The sequence below is a fragment of the Orbicella faveolata genome, unplaced genomic scaffold (assembly GCF_042242905.1).
Source record: "Orbicella faveolata isolate gen_17 unplaced genomic scaffold, um_ofav_v1 contig_48, whole genome shotgun sequence".
Classification (NCBI taxonomy): domain Eukaryota; kingdom Metazoa; phylum Cnidaria; class Anthozoa; order Scleractinia; family Merulinidae; genus Orbicella; species Orbicella faveolata.
In genome coordinates, this window is record NW_028301578.1 from 481,800 (window position 1) to 502,500 (window position 20,701).

Consider the following 20,701-nt stretch of genomic DNA (forward strand, 5'->3'; position numbering starts at 1 on the left):
GTTCAAGGCTAAATTATGTAATACTATTCTTAACTCTCAGAAAACTAATGGAATTTTTTAACTCTTATTATTCGTAGTATGTTTGAAATTGTAAGTCCAGTTTATTATTTGTAACCATTTTTAATAGTAACTTAATTAAGTATTTTATTGTAAATAATATCGTATTTTAGCATTTTATTGTAAATAATATATTTTAAGCATTCTGATTATTTTAAGCTGAGGGCCCCAAGTTTATCAGTAACTTAAGTTACTGTCACGGGTCACCCTCATTAAATAAAGTCTTTCACTTCACTTCACTTCACCAATCAAATTGATTCTCTCGCTGTAGTCAAATGCATTCACACCTTGAGGAATCTTAAACTATGTTCTGTACAGATACGAAAATAAGAAAAATGACCATAGCCAAAAAAAGGAGATCACCCCCCACACAGTAACCTTTAGTTTTTTTGTTGTTCACCTTTAATTCAGTTACCTCTGAGAAATAGATAAACTATTAGGAAGCGGCAAGGAAAGAAAAATAGCTGTTCACATTCATCAAACAGACAGACAGACAGACAGACAGACATCACACAACACGAGAAAATCATGTAATGTGTTCGAGTTCTAAGCAATCTCTTTTAATTTGCTCCGTTCTTGCTTATGAAATAAAATACAAAGGTTCTTACGTTCTCATGTTCATTTTGGATTTCTCTATCCAGCCTAGCACCAAGGAGTTCTTGTAGTTGGTGGCGCATGAGATGAAACAGTCTAAATGGGCTGAGTACATGACTGTAAAGACAGGACAATATAACAGTTCACTAATTACAATGCACATACAGACATAACAACGCGGTTTTCACTTGGTTTCACTTGGTAATTGGTTTTGCATCACTTCGCTACACGATTGGCTTAAAAACCTGCGCCACTTTCTCAGCCAATCAGAAGTAAAACCAAAACCAATCGTGACCCGCTCGTACTCGTTTTCCCGCGCTTCGCGTCAGGCACATGTAATAGGCCCTTTGCAGGATCCGGTTGTGGTGTAAATGACATTGCAAAAGGCCCTCTTGAAGGCCCTCTAGACACTTGAACACTGCGAGTTTTTGCGTGACTTGAACACTGCGAGTTTTTGCGTTACATTATAATTCATTGTGTCATACATGTAGTATGTTCAGCTTTCTTGTGCGAGCCTGCAATGCTTGTGGTTACAGTTGGCCGCCATGTTTTGTAAGGACAGAGATTTGGTGATTAAAGCCTAGTATTTCTGCAGGCAATCGTCTTTTCTCATTTACAACAATTTAATCACCAGTCTCGATGGACAAAGTACTCCGTCCGGAGCGCCTGGAAACGGACCCTAGCAGTGGCGAAGCTTCGAAAGAATGGCTTCATTGGAAACGAACCTTCGATAACTTTTTGGCTGTCCTACCACAAAGAGACCTCGACAAGCTCTCGGTACTGGCGAATTACGTTTCTCCCTCAATCTTTCAACACATCGAGGAGTGCACCGACTATGAGGCAGCCGTAGAAATATTACAAGCTCTTTTTGTGAAACCTCGGAATGAAATCTTTGCCCGCCATATCCTTGCCACGAGGTGCCAGCAACCTCACGAAACTTTGGACGAATTCCTCCAAGCTCTGAAAACACTTACCAGGGATTGCAACTTCCAAAGTGTCACTGCTTCTAAATATTGCGAAGAAAGCATCCGTGACGCTTTTATCACTGGTTTACGGTCACCTTCAATCCGCCAGAGGTTACTGGAGAATAATACGCTAGATTTGAAGGCCATATTTGATCAAGCTCGTTCTCTGGAATTGGCTATGCGTAATTCCGAGTTCTACTCTGGTCCTCCTTCATCTGTCAATGCAGCCATTCCACCCACCACTACGGTGGATCAGGAACAGATAGATCCCAGCACGCTAGCTGCGGTAGGATCAAATGGCTCACCTCAAGCGACTACTTGTTTCTTCTGTGGAAACAGCAACCATCCTCGTTCAAAATGTCCTGCCCGTGATGCAGTTTGCTCTAATTGTCAGAAGAAGGGCCATTTTGCAAAAGTTTGCCGTGGAAAGAAGATGAGCAAGAATAAAGTTTCAGCTGCAGCCTTGTCTCCTACACTTGCCACAGTTGGTGCCCCTGAATCCCTTTCAAAGTCTTCAGGAACTGTAATCATCCAAGGACTGGAGGTCAGAGCCCTCTTTGATAGTGGTAGCACTGAAAGCTTTATTCATCCAAGGTTGGTAGAGAGGGTAGCTCTTACCGTTCATTCTTCATCTGGTACAGTATCCATGGCTACATCAGCATCTCGTACAGTTAGTATCACCGGTACCTGTGTCGCTGATCTCTCCTACCAAGGACGTAAATATGCAGATTACAAACTGTCCGTCTTGCCTGGACTTTGTGCTGACCTAATCCTTGGTCTTGATTTCCAATCCCAGCATTCAAGCGTCACTTTCCATTACGGGGGCTCTGAACCACTTTTGGCCGTCTGTGGTTTTAGTAAACTGAATATAGACCCACCTGAGCCATTTTCGAATCTGACTGCAGACTGCCATCCAATTGCCTCAAAGTCTCGAAGATACAGCCAAGAGGATTCCGCTTTTATTGACGAGGAAGTGAAAAGATTACTCAAAGAAGGCATCGTTGAACCAAGCCTTTCACCATGGCGGGCACAAGTCGTAGTGACTAAAGACGAGAATCACAGGAAGAGGCTAGCGATCGACTACTCGCAAACAATTAACAGGTTCACACTTCTAGATGCTTTCCCATTGCCCAGAATAAGCGACATGGTCAACAAGATGGCCCAGTACAGAGTATTTAGCACAATTGACCTACGTAGTGCGTACCACCAAGTACCGCTTAAGAAGGAAGACAAGCCTTACACAGCCTTTGAAGCTCGAGGAAATCTCTATCAGTTCACTCGCCTGCCTTTTGGGGTCACCAATGGAGTAGCCTGTTTTCAGAGAGAGATGATGAAGTTTGTAGATGAGAATGATCTTGAGGCCAGCTTCCCTTACCTTATTCCCTCGATGAGATTAAGAAGATGACAAGCCGGTGCCCTATTTGTTGTGAATGTAAACCTCAGTACCATCGCCCAGAGAAGGTTCCCCTTATCAAAGCCACTCAGCCATTTGAGAGGATCAACATCGACTTTAAAGGCCCTCTTCCGACAAGTAACGGAAACAAGTACTTCCTTATGGTTGTTGATGAGTATTCCCGGTTCCCATTTGTTTTCCCATGTCCTGATGTATCCACGAACACAGTCATTAAGTGCCTTACATCGCTGTTCTCACTTGTTGGAATGCCAGCATATGTCCATTCAGACCGCGGAGCTTCATTCATGAGCAGAGAGTTACGGGAATTCCTGTCTTCAAAAGGAGTAGCTTCAAGCCGAACTACCAGTTACAATCCAGAAGGAAATGGGCAAGCAGAGAGATGCAATGGTGTGATATGGAAAGCAGTTACTATGAGTTTGAAATCCAAGAACCTACCATTCAAGAACTGGCAGGATGTCCTCCCCGATGTGCTACACTCTGTTCGTTCTCTTTTGTGTACTGCCACCAATGAAACTCCACATGAGCGATTCTTTGGTTTCTCACGCCGATCGTCAGCTGGCGCCTCCATTCCCACCTGGCTAGCTACACCTGGCCCAGTGTACATTAAACGCCAGGTACGCACAAGTAAGATGGACCCTTTGGTCGATGAAGTGGAACTACTCCAGGCAAACCCTCACTATGCGCATGTGCGCTATCCTGACGGTAGGGAGACGACAGTGGCCACAAAGCACCTTGCACCCAAGGACCACATGGAAATTGTCGAGGCCCAGCCAGCACCAGAATGTATTCCAGAGGAAGCAGAGAACTTGCCCCTTGACACACATGTGAGTGTTACGCCTGATGCAGAACCATCGTCTGTGCCCGAACCTGAACTTGAACCTGAACTTACACCAGTACTGAATTCAGAACCTGTACGTCGCTCCCAACGAGTTCGTCGTCCTGTAGTTAGACTTAATCTTTAAAGGACAGGGTGAATGTGGTGTAAATGACATTGCAAAAGGCCCTCTTGAAGGCCCTCTAGACACTTGAACACTGCGAGTTTTTGCGTTACATTATAATTCATTGTGTCATACATGTAGTATGTTCAGCTTTCTTGTGCGAGCCTGCAATGCTTGTGGTTACAGTTGGCCGCCATGTTTTGTAAGGACAGAGATTTGGTGATTAAAGCCTAGTATTTCTGCAGGCAATCGTCTTTTCTCATTTACAACACCGGTCACGTGGTGCGGAATTAATTACGCTGGGACGCAAGTTACGCAGTGGGACTTCCAAAACAAAGGAAAGTCGGGCTGGACTGGTACAAGTTCCTTTGTTTTGGAGGTCCCACTGCGTAACTTGCGTCCCAGCGTAATTAATTCCGTACCATGTGACCGGATCGTGCAAAGGGTCTATTGCTTCGAGTTTTGATTGGTTCATTGTGTTGTCCGTGCCCTTTGTGATTGGCTAGAGTGATTACTTCGGTTTTGGCTTTACCACACTCAATTGAAAATCGCTCTTTTGCAACGATTTCTAAAATCAGTGATTCGTAAAGATGAAACCACAAGAAGCAAGATCAAGTGACCTCAAATGTTCTAGCCAAGAATGAACTCAACAAATTGCGTGGCATATTCTGCGGATCAAAACTTAACACTACAAAAAGTTATTTTCTTAATGCGTTATTCCCATGGAACACATTGTGCCTGCATTAAAGTCGTTATGTTTGAAACTAAAAAACTGTAAACAATTCCACTGAAACGGATATGCAAAATTTGAACTATGTTTCATTGTTTCATTTCGTTCCATAAGAGTTTCTCAAATTGGTAAAAACACATATTCCAGGAATATTTCTAACTGTGTTACAGTTTTGTTAAACAGGGTTTCATCGTTATCGGTCTTTTGGACGCCAAGTCGCGCACAGGGAATTGACCAGCTTCCTACACTCCTGTCAGTCCTTTGCAAGCCGCGAGGCTTGCTTCCAGTTAAAGGAGCTCAGTCACGGTATTTTGAGTTATTTTGGCCGCATACAAAATTACCTTTAAATGGTAGGAAACCTGAAAATAACAGTTTAATGAGATAGAAAAACACCAAAGAGATAATGATAAACCATAAAGAAACAAGGATGGCTAGGGATGGAGAAGATTAACACGGATTACAAACGACGAATTTGAAAAATTGAGGCTAAACTTTTCAATATGCACAAAGCGTGACTGAGCTCCTTTAAGGTTTAGAACCTGACGTTCTGTCTCCACAACCCTTCTCCAACCATTTGATGTTCACATGAGAGGAACTTAAGAGATGGTGAACAGGTTTTCTTTTCTCCTTATTCTTATAGACTCTACTCTTAACACATTGCACTATACAACAGTTTAGTTCATCACAATGTTCACTCACCTTGTCTTGCCCATTCAGTGTGTCCTTGGTGCTTCACAAATCTTGCATTCTTGTAGTTACCCTTGTTAACATCATGGATATTAACGTTTAAACATACATCTGCTCAAGTAAAGAAATGTCAACAGAAGTTAGATGTATTATATCAGTATGGGTTACTAACCAAGCGTGAGGTCAAGATGGCTGGATATTGGCCAAGTTCTTTTTTTTGCGTGTTTATGGACCGGGACGGAGTCGAGGCTGTAAACGAGGCCAATATTCGGCCATTTTGACCGAACAAGCTAGGTCAATAAAAGATTTATTAAATGGCTTTCGGGAAAATTTATCTAGCGGGAGAGAGCGGTTAGTTCCGAGCGGGCAAGATGGCGCCATCTTGTCCGCTCGAGTAGTCAATCACAGTGCAGGATTTTGTTCATCTTGCCCTCTCACAGAGCTAGGAGCTAGCTATATAAAAGATGTAAAGTACTTCCTTAACTCACCATGTTATGATCACTCCGTTAGTATCGTCTCAATCGCTAATGGTTTATCAGTTAGGACAACCTTATATCAGTTATAAGCAGCTTAACTTAAATAAGTGAAAAAGATAAGACTTTCTAATGCTAATTTTAAAACATAAGGGCTCACTGCTAGTTTGGTCATTTGAACGTAACCCAATATAGTACAGCCATATTTCCAAAGCGTTTGGGAGATTAACGAGGTATCACTGTGCTAATTACATGTTACTGACTTGTGACGTCAAGCAAAATCAAATGAAAGAAATTAAGAAAATCTTTTTCTCATTCTGTTCAGTGGTCATATTTTTTGGACAACTGGAGACTGAGATTCTTGGATGACAATAGTTAAAAAAGGTAATCATGGTCACCTTTGTTAAAGACTGACACGACACGTGATGACCACGGTGTTATTTTCATTAGTACTACGAAGAAACAAGAAAACTTGAAAAAGGACAAAGTGAGATTTCGCCTGCACATTAACGTTAGAAAGGAGAAGGAACGCTCATGGCTGAATGCAATAAAAACAAAAATTGCGTTCGTGAAAGGCCGACTGAATTTCAGCAGCAAGAGTACGACAGCAGCCAATGTTCACCTTATGGGATCTCTTTTAGATAACTGGCTGCAGAATAACCATATTACCGTAGATTTAATATATTACCTTCGCAGTCTGCTTGTATCTGAAGTTTTTACGAGTTTTAGTTTCCAAGCTTACTTCTCAACCGCGTTAATCCTCGGAACAAAGACACTCTAGCATCAAAAGCACTAGACAAGGCCTTTTTCTAAATTTGAGTGAACAGCTTGAATTCACACGATTGGCTGTCGCAAGTGGAGGAACAAAATTATGAAGCTGAAATTAAAAAGGTCAATTTTCTTTGTAAACTCTTCTCCTGAAGCTATCGTTCATTTAGTTCAAAAGGCATTGCTTACTTGTAAAATAAAACAGAAAATTACACCCGTCGCTCTCCAGAATTTTGTGGCAACGCGCTAAAAATAGACCTGAGTGAATAAGTCAATCAAATGGGAGCATTGGTCGCCTGTTGGGATTTGTGATTGGCAGGCTGAACACCTCAGCCTCGTTATATAGGATCGCTCCGTGCTTAAATTACGATAGTTGTATTTTCCAAACGGCCAAGAAGTCGACAAAACGTATTTACTTCAAGATGATTTTTAGCTCAGAGAAATGATCAAAGCGTAAGTTACAAACTGTGTGAATTTGAATTCAAGGCACGTTTCCTTCTTTCTGTAGTTGCCTGCTGAAAATGCACACAAGAATTGCTTCATTCAATTTACTGGGGTTGCTCCTAACGAAGAAAGACATATTTAACAGTTAGATTATTAGCTCGAGATTTCTATCGACAATTAAGGGCCACACAACTATCACGCATAGAAATTGAGAGCGACTAGTCTAATTGTTTTAGCATAAATCTAATAGTCGTTCAGAACATAAACACAATGATCTCAGTCCTCGTCATAGACACTTCGAAAACGCGGCCGTCATTTTGTTTAAAACTGCACACTGCTATGCTACTCACTATCTACTACAGAATAGACAGAGAGTAGCGTAGCCACCAAGAGAACGGCATTCGGGGTAGAACACTAATAGATTTATACCAAGTGTGATAAGTTTCATTGTCAGCCATAACTGATAGTACTTAAAGGAGCTACTGTGAGTCACACACGGCGCATCTTGAGACAACTGGCTAAATTCTCAAGTCTGTCATGCAGTCTCCTACTTCGAAATCTGTTATAAATCTTCCTCCGTCGCAATTATCTTTTGCAATTTTAGTTTACGTTATTGCGGTATACTTTGATGAGTCTGGCTGCAATTCAACGACCTTGGGTTTGCCAAAGTTTAAATTTTAATTTATACAGTATTGTTGTAAATTGCAATACTGTTTAAACACAATTAATTATTGCCGCATACTTTAAAGAGTCTTGCTGCATTTCAATTTATACAATATTGTTGTCAATTTTGCAATACTGTTTAATAATTCAACACAATTTTATTATTTAACAAAAGTTCGTTTTTGCCCTCCAGATTAAAAGTTGGGCTTGGGGCTCTCCTTTAAAAAAAAAACAAAAAACATTATTACAGAAACCACAAAAAGAGCTAATTCGAGTCTTGAGCACAATGTGGCGACCAGTCTCTTCAACGGAGACATCATGACGCACGAGAGGCAAAGCTGAGAGGACACCCTTGAGCCAAATAGGCCACTAGTGCACATCGTGAATACTGGAAACTGCACCGTAGGAACACTGTAAAGAAGCGAGAACATTTTACAGGCTGAAAGAGAAATGACTAGTAGAGATATTGACATCATGGGAGAGTACCTGAGGAGATCGGGGACGACCAAAGACCACTTGGAGGCGTACAGTACAGAAAGAAAGGAATGGGGGAGGCTGGAAATCATGGACAGAAGTACAAAGTGCTGCAGCAGACAGAGAAGAGGGTCGTACTCGGCGGGGGTGGGGGGGGGGGGGGGTAACGGAAAAAAAAAAGCAAGTAAGGTACTCCTTTTAATAACCTGTTCTTACGCTAGAAAGAGAGTCTGAAGAAAGCAAAATCGTGAAAGGCCAAGAAAAGACTCACTCTCGATGGACGACTCTAACCATTCGTCCACTTCGTGTTGTAACGGCCCGAATAAACATCAGTCTTTAATACTAAATCTTGCGAAGGAAGATTTAGTATTAATCACGTAGAATAGAGTGATGAAATCACGAACATCACTCAATAATTCAAATTCTTCACGGTTCAGGCAAAACCTTTAAGTCACGGATCAAGAAGAATAAACATATGTTTTGAAACGGATCTCACTAGAAAAGTCACGTTAAAAAACGTTTCGACCGTTCGACGGTCATTTTCAAAGCAAAGGAACATAAACCTCCAATTGTGAATCAACAAAGCGTTGTTTATTATTACACGAGTCGACACCTGCATCAACTACTGGAGGAACATAAGCGATCAACAATCAGTAACCTCGTAAAGGATGAGCACGGAAAGGATCCGGAGACCATTGGAAGCAATTTCGAGATTTTGAAAAAATGTCAGAGTAAACTTGACTGTTTGATTTTTGAAATGTTTTTTATTCGTAAACTGAAACCAAAACTGAACAGAGTGACTTGATCCGCGTAAAGCTATTTGCTTAATTATTTGACTTTTTATATCGTTTCTATCGCCTTAGGGTTTTCTTTATCAATCATGCCACAATTTTCTTGCATTTTTTCTAAGAGTTTTAGTCAGTTTCCCATTAGCATTCTTATAATCGATTGTATATATTTGAGCGCGTACAAAAATTTTACTTTCAACTTGAAAATGACCGTCGAAAGGTCCGGATCGAAACTGACGTTTTTTAACGCTAACTTTTATAGTGAAATCACGAAGAATAGTTTCTTAAATTCACGCTTCACGGAAAATAAAATTAGCTAATCACGCATCACGAGAACACCCCTGTCACACCCTCGGAGAAGAATGGAAGTGCCCTTTACAGGCCATATGTGACACCTAGTCACGAAACAGATAGGTGAAGGTGATCAGAGCTGTAAGTTCGTCATTTCATTAAGATATAGACCTGCAGAATTTCAAGAATTTAAATTCGTTCTGTTATGTAGAGCATAACTTCGCACTACTTCACCATGACGCCAGTGCTCGAAGCCATCTGGGAATGCGAAACGTTTGCACTCAAAATTTCTCCAATCCAATTTCATATTTGTTGCTTACTGACCAACGAAGGACAAAGAAATTCAAAATAAAAGTGATGAAAGCAATTGACTGGAGAGTTAAAGTGCTGACCTACAATCATGGACAAAAGTGTTGGGGCAAATTTGTGCTTTTGCGCACACGCCAGACGCGAATACTATTTCACCTGCCTTACCTTGTCTTTTACCCACAATTGTAGGCCTGCACTCCCGGAAGTACATTACAAACGAGTTCTGAATCGAAAGTAGTTTCAAGGCCCGCCCGTCCTCACCATGGGGATGTGCCTTTAGCGTCTTCAGCAAATATGGCTGATCATGAAGAGAATCCACGACAACTAGCAGGTAGCCGCTGCTGCGATTTGCAGTGGATCGTGACTACAACAGAGGGATGGCTTAAGCTTGTTGAGCTAATTATGACCTTCATAACTTTCGTTGCTGTGTCGAGTTTTCCTGGCAGCTTCAGAGTGGAATACGAGTTCTTGATCTTCGTGGCGACTGCAGCGTTCATCTTTGTGGTCTTGCACATCATCCTCCGCATAGTTCACGTGTTCGAGAAGCTCCCGGCAGTGCTCAGGCATCCAATCCTTGGTATGGTTGGGTGTTTTCTGGCCGCCCTAGCCTTACTTATCGGTTCTGCTGTTGTCTTTGCCAGAGGGAAAGAATACTACATTGACAAGTTGGAAACGTCTGGGATCTGCGGTTTCATATCTACAGTTTTGTTCTTTTGTGAAGGTGTATATTTTTTCTTCCTCTATCGTCATTTACCAACACTTCGTCGTACAGAGGAAAACACGATGGTGAAGGGTGAAGCTGATGGGCTCGTACCACCTTTACATCCAGCGAACTGAGCTGGCTTTGCAATGAGATATTGTATGGGTAAGCTTTTTCCGTGTTCAACGGACTTAATTGACAGTGTTTTCCCTTACGTGGAGGCTGCTAGTGGTGGATTTATACCGAGCCGCCGTTTCGACGCCAACATTAAATAGCTTAAGTAAGCTACGACGGCAACAGGAACGAGAACGCCACCAAACAAAAGGTTTAACGAGTAGAACAATGGCTCGGTGCATCTGCGTTATAAATCTTTATACATTTCTTTGCGATCCTACGCAAAACAACGTGAAATGACTAAGTTCTGCGTATTTTGGAGAACACGAATGACGGCGACTAATTTTTCTTATTTTCATTTGGAATTGAACGCTGGCGTTACATATTTAGCTTGAGCAAGTTTTAAGCCCGATAGGCGAACGGAACAGATCTAGACAATTGCGAAATTCGAAGGTAAAATGCAAATTCATTTTTTACTAAGCTTTGTCCTCTGGGTCACCGTCGTCATTATATAAGTTCTCCAATTTCATTACTTGCCACCGATGTTGAGGGGAATAATTTTTTGGTAAATACCGAGCCAGTAGGATAAAATAAAGGTACCCACAAAAATGCTGCGAAAGGACTTTTGCAAATAAATTCGCGTGGAAAATGTGCAGCAGTACAAGAAAAGTCACATGATTCATAAGGTGACCAACAAGAGAAATCAGAATGTCTTTGAAAAATCAGGATCAGCCTTCTACCGGTGTACACCAGGCCAAAGATTGCCAGCATGCTCAAACTTTGCGAGGTAAAGCCACCCTTGGCGAGCCAAGGTGTCTGCAGTTTTAATCAGATACATATATAATATGTATATTTTTCTTTCTCGAAGATATTAGCTCAATAAGCTACTCTGATAATTCGAGTTGAAATAAAGTGTATATGTATTTGTGCGTGTATGGATGTATGTATGTTGATAGCTATGTACAAAGGTTTTATGAGAAAGTAACATCGACGAAAGAAAATGTATCATTTCATCACAGTTTGCCGGCTGATGGCGAAGGCTGGTAAAGTACAGTTATGAAATCCTGGAAACTCTAAGAATGGCAGACCCAGAATGTAATTAATAACTTTGAGATCAACTCTCATGTCGAAGTTGTTCAGAGAAGTGGAGGATCTTGCTCAGTGTTCAAGCAAATCTTGCAGTAACAGTCTCTATGGAGCATATTCTTCCGTTCTTTAAAACCTCATCGTGGCGGTTAACAGTGAACTTAACGCGATGCAAAGTTGTCCAAACTTCGTTCAAGGGTTGTTCATCCGCTGCAGAGCAGTTCGAGTCCGTTATGAAATTAGATTTGAAAATTTAAGTGAGCTGATACGCGCATGACAAAATAAAACAGTGTCATTAATTTTAAATTTCAAACAATGCAAGTTTCCGGCTAGGGTACGTGCTTAAATTCTACGTATTTGCATAACAGTAAGTGTTACTTCAGGTGTGCGCGGGACACGGAGTCTTGACTTCAGGTGGTGCGGATCGACTCCGTGCGAATCGGAGCGAATCGAGTCGAATCGTTAAGTACCTCACACGAATCGACTCAAGTTTGTAGTCACGTTTTAAGAACGAGAAACGTTTATGTATCATTATTTCACGACTCCGTGCGAATCGAGTCTAATCGTCAAGTGCCTCAGACGAATCGACTCTAGTTGGGTGTATTGGACATGAATGGAGGGCGGTAACTCATTCCCCAGGCGTTAGTATCACTATATAGTGATATTTGGCAGCTTCGTTGTTTCAGTTCACCAAAAAATGGCCAGAATGGTCGATAACTGGCGATAATATGGCCTAAAAACATGCCATTTATTCAGAGAATTAATTGAAAACAAAAAAACCTTTTCCTGGCCCTTTGAAAACCGGCCCGGAGTAGCGTCATTTTCCAGAATTCGATGACAAAAAATTACCATAGTATAAAGCAAGTTTACATACACACATACGTTTCTTGAAGCTCCCCCCATAGGGGCTTTTCAGCCACAATGTAAAAGTAATTGTGAATAAATTATATTACAAGAGTATACAAGAGTCGACAAGGACAAAAATAGAATAAAATAAATAAAACTAATAATTTATGTGTCTGGATTTATTTTATTTATTTTTTTATCTCCAAAGTAGACGATATAAAAACTAAAAGGAATGTCAGTCTCCTCCACTTTCTTATCTTCCTTTTCTTGCTCTCATCTCTATCTCTCTTTTTTGTTTTTTGTTTTGTTTTGTTTTGTTTTGTTTTGTTTTTCTTCATCGCTCCGAGTGTTTTTAAGGCCTTTTGGAGGTGTGCCTGAAATCAAAGTGCATATGGCTGTTTTGGTGCCAAGTCTTAATACGGTTTTCATAAATTTCAGTCATAAATTCAGTCACAAATTCAGTCACAAATTCAGTCATATTCAATTTTAAGAAAAAAATTTCAAAGTTTCTTGAGGAGTTTCATTTAATTCTTTTAAAGTTGAAGTTAATAATTCAAGTTAATAATTCCTTTCAAGTTAAATAAAGTTTTTTAAAGTTAAATTCTTTTAAAGTTTGAGATATATCAGAAATTAGTTTCAAACCACTTGTGTTCTATCAGGAATGCCTTTTTCTGATTGGCTACGCTACGCACTGTATCTATCCCGCTTTAGTATAAATCTACTAGCGTTCTATCACGAATGCCGTTCTTTGATTGGCTACGCTACTCACCATCTATTCTGTGATAGATAGTGAGTAGCGTAGCAGTGTGCGCTTGTTACCAAAATGACGGCCGCTTCTTGGTGTTTTCGAAGGGTCTGCGACAGAAGTTTATTCGCAGCGCGGATGAAACAACTCTAACCCTAAGAGTAGCGATCAGCCTAGAAAATAACTCAATGAAACAAAAGCTCGGAGCGAAGTGACCAGCCACAGAAATAATGTTGAATAGCGGTTCAGTGACAAAATAGCTCGCAGCGAAGCGACCAGCGGCAGAAATAACTTGGAATCCAGCAACAAAACGCTTGAAGTGGGACGACCACTGACAGAACTAATTTTGAATACAACAGCAAATACCTTGGACAGCAGCGTTCAGCGAGAGAATGAATGCCGGCACAGTGACTAAACAAGTAGAAGCATGGCGATCATGGGAATGTAGCAACAGAACTGCTTGTATATGCTTTATGACAGCTGACACATTTATTTTTTCTTTAATTTCATAATTTTCGTAATGCATTTTACATTGCATCTTAGTGTCTTATTACATTTTAAAATTACTGTAGTTCTTATTAGTATATTTTTTGGTAATTCTTATTGTATCTATTTTGAATTTTAATTTTTGATATACTGTGTCCCCAATTAGCTCCTTGTCACTTAGGAGCTAGATCAACTGACACATAAATAAAGTATCTTCTTCTACTTCCTCTACTTGTGAATACTGGAACGAAGTGAAGCGATCAGCGACAGAAACCGGGACGACAGAAATAATTTTGATTTCACAGAGAAACAAAGAAACGCAAAACAAAGAAACAATATCCTAAAAGATGCTATTCACGCCCTGAAATTTATTTGGGTCTGAAAATAATTGAAACATGGGGAACTAGGAATAAGTTAAGCTTCTTCCAGGCATTCAGCTAATTGAGGCGTAGCGCGAAAAACGGCGAGCGAAAACATAGTGGAGAAACGCGGCGAGAGAAAGCACTTCTCCTCTATTTTTTCGCTCGCCGATTTTCGCGCTGTGCCCCAACTAACTGAAGGCCTGGAAGAGGCTTACTAAGGGCCTCTTCTATGAGCCCGGTAACCGGGACGAATTTTGTCCTTTGTTCATATGGGAAGCTGTTCCGAAAACGCGTAGTACGTACGTAGTGCGGAGTGCGGAGTGTTAAAAAAAAACAACAAAAAAAACTAAATAAATAAAAAAATATATATATAAAAAAAGAATTCAAAAATATAGAAATAAAATAAAATTTGAAAGGAGATTGAAAGAATAGTTAAATACATAAATAAACTAAAAATAGAAGTTTTAAAAAATATCAATAAAAAAATTCACGCCGCCTGAAGTGGACCGTTCATATCACGGTCATTTCATTCAGCACGATTTTCATAGTTTTCATGTGCAGGATTTGTGTCATTTTCTAGAAACGCTGAAAACTGGACTGTTCTTTATTTTTTCGTAAACGTGAACTGCTAACTATAAAAATCGTTATTTGAATATACTATTTTGACTGAATAAAATGACCACGATATGAACGGTCCAATTCGGACGTCATGAATTTTTAAATTAATATTTCTTTAATTTCTATTTTTAGTTTATTTATGTATTTAATTATTTTCTCATTTCCCTCTCAAATTTTACTTTATTTCTATTATTTTTTTTTCCTAATTTTTTTTTTACCCTCTGCACTCCGCAGTCCGCACTCCGCCTTTTCGGAACGTGGTATAACGTTGTAAAGAATGAGCTTGGTTGACCTATTCAAATCTTGAAAACATTGCTGAAAAACTCATTACAATTTGCTCTCCTTTTAACTATCTACTTAGTATCTTAAGATTGACAGATATCAAAGTCTGTAGACAAATATCATAGCATGGTTTTTGCGGCGACTAGCAGAGATTATTGGTTACATAATGCACATGATATATATCTCTGTGGTGAGATCAAAATGCCTGATATTATGCAAGATGTATATAGAGCGATTTATGGTTCCCTGATTTGGCAGTAAAGCAGGCGATGTATTGTGCATGTGATATATTTTACTACGGACATGTCGTGCGTTTTATGTATCCTCACCACGGCAGCGTCAAGGGATGCTAAATTAATGTCGGCGCCGCGTTACCAAGCAGTTTTTCACTGTTTTTCTTTTTCTCTCTTTTTCCCCCTTTTTGGTTCCGTAATCTGTGGAGAGCAGATAGATTCGCCAGCTGGGGTGACCAAGAATTCATTTTTCAAGTAAAACTTGCCACTACCACTTTGCTTGTTGTTCTGAAAAAGTTTAAGGGATAAAAAATCCCTAGGAACGATGATGCTTTTCCGTATTCTCGACAAATTAATTTTAACAAAATAACAAGGTGAGTTTTCAAAGCTGTATTTTATTTCTCCGTGTGCAGTCAATCTTGAACAATTTCGTTCACGACAGGACATTTCAATTCATTTAAGGACAACGAATTGTGAAGCAAATAATGCTATTGAACATGTGCTCAATTCCCTCACACATCATGGAAAAAGTTTGCGGGTTGTACTTGCAATCTCTCACCCACCAAGTGGAGTGACGTTGGCGGATCAAATAATTATAAAGCCAATTTTCTGGATGGCAACGTCTCAGTCTTGAAGCCATTTGTTTCCTACAGAAAGGTACGTTGCTAAGTTCGATCATTCTTGCTGTGGACACAAAAGAGGAATAAAAATGATAATTAAGGTATGAACATATTTAATAGCACTCAAATGAATAGTAATGGTGATAGTGACCACCGTGCGAGTCATATGTGAATGACAAAATACCAAGATTGCCAGTGGGGTTCGGCAAGTTTTTCAAGGGTACACAAAGAATAAGACAGCGGTGAGTTCTGTAACAATTAATTTTGTCGTAAAATTTGAGAGTCAAATAGAGATAACTTCTAATTTTGGTCAATAATAAGAAACTAGTTTTCACATTTCGAGATACTAAAATAAAGTTTTCCAACATGGGTGAGTGTATATACAATGGCCCGGGCGAGGGTGGAATTATGGAATGGTTTGAAGGGAAGGAGAGGACGGGGAGCATGAGTTCCTAGTATGAAACTTCCGCTCTGTGTGACAACGCGTATTACACCGAAACGAAAAAGTAATTCAGGGAAAACTTTACTCTCCTAAAACCTACGGAATTTCTTCTACTTTCAATTAATCACTTTAATTTATTAAGTTTTCATTTATATTTTAAACTGTTTTTATAGCATTCATTTAATAATGTAACTTCCAGTTTCTGTCCACCCCTTCAAAAAGTCTGCATGCGAGCCAAGTGGCCCATCAGGCCGGAGCTTATCCCGGTTTCTGTAGCATGAAGCGACTAGGAGTATTTCTATTCCCCCCTGGATGGGATGCTAGTCCATCGCAGAATTACCCCCAGCATTAAGTTCGCCGGTACCCATTTATACACCTGGGTGGAGAGAGGCATTGTGAGAGTAAAGTGTCTTGCCCAAGAACACAACACAATGTCCCCGGCCAGGGCTCGAACCCGGACCGCTCGATCCGGAGACGAGCGCACTAACCATGAGGCCACCGCGCCTCCCTAGTTTCTGCCCACCCCTTCAAACCGCCCATTTATTTCACTCCCGCCTTAGGGCACCACACTTTATCCAGGCGGGCAATTCCCTGGGCATAAACTATAAAACAGTCGGGTTTTTTTTGTCTTGGCGTGACGAGCCGAAAGCGTTGATCCAAGAACGATTCATGCGCAACCTTAACGTGTCCAAAGCGAGTGAAGGTAATCAACCTCTCTGCGTCTCTCTCCAGCCTAACTCCCCGTTTTGGCTTCTGCTAAAGACCTTACGTTCAAGGACAGCAGACTTAATAATAATAATAATAATAATAATAATAATAATAATAATAATAATAATAATAATAAGGATGAGGAGGGTGCTATCAAGCTAAAAACTGGCTATCCCCTAGTGCCCCAGGACCATGGTTTGGTCTCGGCCCTAAGGACTCTAAGCAAACATTACGTGAGGACGATAATAATAATAATAATAATAAAAGAATATTTTACAGTCTACCTTAAGCATGGTTACCGTTGTGAACGCTAAAACTAAACTAAAGAAAGAAAAATAAGAGTAAGCATCCTAGTCAACAGAAGGAGAATTGAACACGTCTTTAAGACCATATTCAGGGTTACAAGTGGAAGCACAACAGAAGTCAAGGTAGTATTTACCAAAACGAGTTCGTCCATTGTCCCTAAAGCCAGCTGCGGCAGAGCTCAACATGTTCAAGTCAACTTCTTGCAAGCGAAAGACCGGAAACTGGCCACAGAAGACCTGCACTGCTTCTCTGAGGAGAGCTTTGTCGACCTCTTCTGAAACAGCCCAGTACTTTTGGACAATGACCTTTCTTTTTGAAGAAGTTTCAGATACCTATGAGCGAAATTAAATAAAGGATATTTTATGAGTCGAAAAAGAGATTTTTCAATACTTCCTGACCTTTAGCAAAGGAAAAGCGCAGTGCTTACATACCTAGCTTAAAACTGGGATTATAAGCTTACCACTGCCTTAAAATAAGACCTCACGAAGCCCCCCTTCCCCCAATTTCTTTCGTTATATTTATATCTAACATTAGAATGAGATGTTAAACTTGTTCTAATTATGATTCCCTATCTTAAAACTTGTTGCGGTATTTAATGTTTCCAGAGCATGCTCACTGATATGATGTTTGCGCTCATGTATCACTTGTGAATCATTTGTGGTGTTCATTTATTGTCTCTGGAACTCGCTTTGTCCTTGATGTCCTTAGATTCAGAGAGTTTCACCACGCACTATTCCTCACGCTTTGAAGTAATACTGATACTTTTAAAACGAAAAATTCCTTCCCACGAAAAATTCCTTCCAACAATAAACAGTCCTCCAAAAAACTGTTTCGAATAAAGATATATCCAAAATTTAAGAGCTTGAAGTAAGAAAAAAATGTGGAGGACTACATGGTAAAACTATATTACTCTTTTTAGCACTTTTTTTATTATTACTTTTCAATTTTTTTTTATAAACGTCCAGTAAGCTGCACAAAGTTAAAACAGCTTGAGTTGATTCATTGATCCTACGCGTTTCTCATGATACTACAAGTTTCTTCAGGGATATGTTTCAAGGGATATGTATTTTATCTTTACACCTATGCGGTCTTTACGAAATTCCCGGATTATCTCACCCATCCAATTTTTGCGTTAGGTAATTGTGTATATCTCGCCTGATGGTTCAATGGTATATTAAAACCCTGGAAGCCAACTTTGTAAAGATCTTTAGTTGAAAAAAAAAAAAAAAAAAAAAGCATATCCCTGAAGAAGTTTGTACTGTCAATCGAAATTCGTAGGATCAACAAATCTTGTGCTGCTCACTGAATGTCCGTAAGAGTCGTGTACAATAGCTAGCCAGGGGCTAAAGGGTTTTGCAGTCGTCGGGTTGGTAAATTTTGTTCTTTGCTTGCCCGACTGGCAAGTGAAAATTTGGGGAAAGTTTTTAGGCAATTCGAACTCTCGAAGCATTGAACGTTATTGTTCTGAGAAGACAAAAATAATAGTAGTAAGTCAAATTCCTTTTAAGTTAATTAATCATTAATGGCTTTCGGGCTTGCCTTGAAGGCAACCTCGAAAGCTTCATTTCTTTTCACTCCGCCACAGACTCAGTACAGCAACCATATTGATAATTTTTAATACTTTTTAAGATTTTCACAGTCGCTGAAAAAAACAAACAAAAAAACAACAACAACAACAAACAAACAAACAGAAGAAAACAACAACAAAATGTTGCCCCATGTGCTTTTTTATATCGGGTCTTTGGAAACTTTTCAGCGATATTCGTACCCTTTGCAATCCAGTCCTTAGGTCAGCGGGTTTTGGCAAGTCGTTTGGCAGTGGCCCCAAATAACAAGTGGCCTTGCCATTGTCTCGACGCATCGATATGTTCTAGAAAAAAACAAAGTGACACAGGTTAGTATGGCAACTGCAGGCAGACTGAGATAGGGACATCCTCAATTGCACAAGCTAATCAGATTGTCAAGGACGTCAGTCATTGTCCCTTCCGAATGTCGGGATAAGGAGGTGTTCGAACTGTTGCACAGTAAAAAAAACTGGGACGACGTTTTCAAGCTTACGACCACGCGGCCAAATATTTAGTTAACTTTTATTTGCTAAGAAAAATAAACTGTTTGTTCGTTTCAAAGATTAAAAAAAAAACAAAAAACATTGTTTGTTTAATAGCGCGTTACTCGTCACGCACTTAACGTTACAGATATTAATTTTAAAAGTTCGTCAATTGGCATTGCGCCTGTGTTGTCTTAGACATCTGTTACTTTGAAGCCCCGACAAACAAAGAAACGAACGGACTTTGCTACTTTCTATGTATACCTGATTTGATTTTTTCATGACTGTGAGACTGAGGAGCTAATCAGATTGCCAATTTCAAAATAAGCATGGGCTGTTTTTGCACGTGACCTGTGCGGGAATGAATCATTATATTATTGTTGATGCAAGATCACCACTTCGGGGCAATGACGTAATGGCATAAAGTCCAGACAAGTTTGCCTTTCACAACAGTATATTTAGTGCTCGCTTCTAGACAAGCTCTTGAATGATACCGAAAGAGACAAACACACTGAATAAGGAGCAGAATTAATTTTGCATTTGATCAATTTTACATATCAAAAGTTGGCCGAGAGCCATTCATGACTAAAATGTGATAAGCGATCTTCGCTTGTTTGTAAGAAACCTTTGAAAAGAGATTGGCTGATGCACACGTGTTTAAAACTCATATATTTCTTAGTTATATAACTTACATTTGTTTTCTACTATTTTACAGTAGTTTTTCTTGTTATATGATCAAAAAAGTGTGAATAAAGATTTAATTGATTTCTTTTTAAAAAAAAAGTGTGAGAAAAAAAAAAAAGAACGAAAACGAAAACAATAGACACTAGAAAAGAGAAACCGCCAAAAAAAAAAAAAGCTTAAAAAATGCCCAGTTAAAGATTAATTCCTTTAGTAAAACCAACAAACTAAGGGGTCAACTAGCAAACAAAGAAAACCAAGCAAATTTTGGTCTCTTTACCCGTTTTCACGAAACCTGAAATGGGGCTCCCCCAATATTGTTAAATAAACTAGCCTACGAGTAACCACTGCGTAAAGGCTCGGCCACGCGATCGCAACATTTCAACGCAACATATCGCAACATTGTTGCCGCAACAAGTTGCGTGCGTTTGGCCACCCGGTTGCGACGTGTTGCAACATGCTGGGTGTTGTTGGCTCAAATTTGAAAATGGTCAAATTTTTCATGCAACATTTGCATACATTGCATTTGTACTCGTTTGGCCAGGTTCGTGCAACAATGTTGCGGCCGGGCATGCGCACTAGTTCGATTTTCAACACCCAACATTTCGCAACACGTCCCAACAGGGTGGCCAAACGCGCGCAACATGTTGCGCCCAACAATGTTGCGATATGTTGCGTGGAAGAGTTGCGATCGTTTGGTCGGAGCTTGCGAATGCTGAGCCAACAATGTTGTGATATGTTGAGCTGAAATGTTGCAATCGTTTGGCCGGGGCTTAAGGTTAGCTGCTAAACGTCATTTCACGGCTTCGCAGATCGATTCGCACAAAACA

General features: G+C 40.0%; 2 protein-coding genes across 2 annotated transcripts in view; one reads left to right on the forward strand and one right to left on the reverse strand.

The window, feature by feature from the left end:
- The first annotated feature begins 9,875 nt into the window (after positions 1–9,875).
- Positions 9,876–11,332, forward strand: LOC110059374 (uncharacterized). The gene has a single exon (XM_089281288.1). The coding sequence runs from the start codon at positions 9,890–9,892 to the stop codon at positions 10,430–10,432; it is 543 nt and encodes a 180-aa protein (XP_089137414.1). The 5' UTR covers positions 9,876–9,889; the 3' UTR covers positions 10,433–11,332.
- A 4,110-nt stretch (positions 11,333–15,442) lies between these two features.
- Positions 15,443–20,701, reverse strand: part of LOC110059383 (uncharacterized) — a 6,627-nt gene continuing 1,368 nt past the window's right edge. The window contains exons 5-7 of the mRNA XM_089281452.1: positions 18,912–19,013; positions 17,277–17,475; positions 15,443–15,751 (exon numbers count right to left, since the gene is read on the reverse strand). Of these exons, the coding sequence (XP_089137578.1) occupies positions 15,525–15,751; positions 17,277–17,475; positions 18,912–19,013 (528 nt within the window). The 3' untranslated portion in view covers positions 15,443–15,524. The remainder of the gene's footprint in view (positions 15,752–17,276; positions 17,476–18,911; positions 19,014–20,701) is intronic.

What these genes read in the sequence shown, in the direction of transcription:
- LOC110059374 (XM_089281288.1), top strand. Translation starts at nt 9,890, where the DNA reads ATGGCTGATCATGAAGAGAATCCACGACAACTAGCAGGTAGCCGCTGC.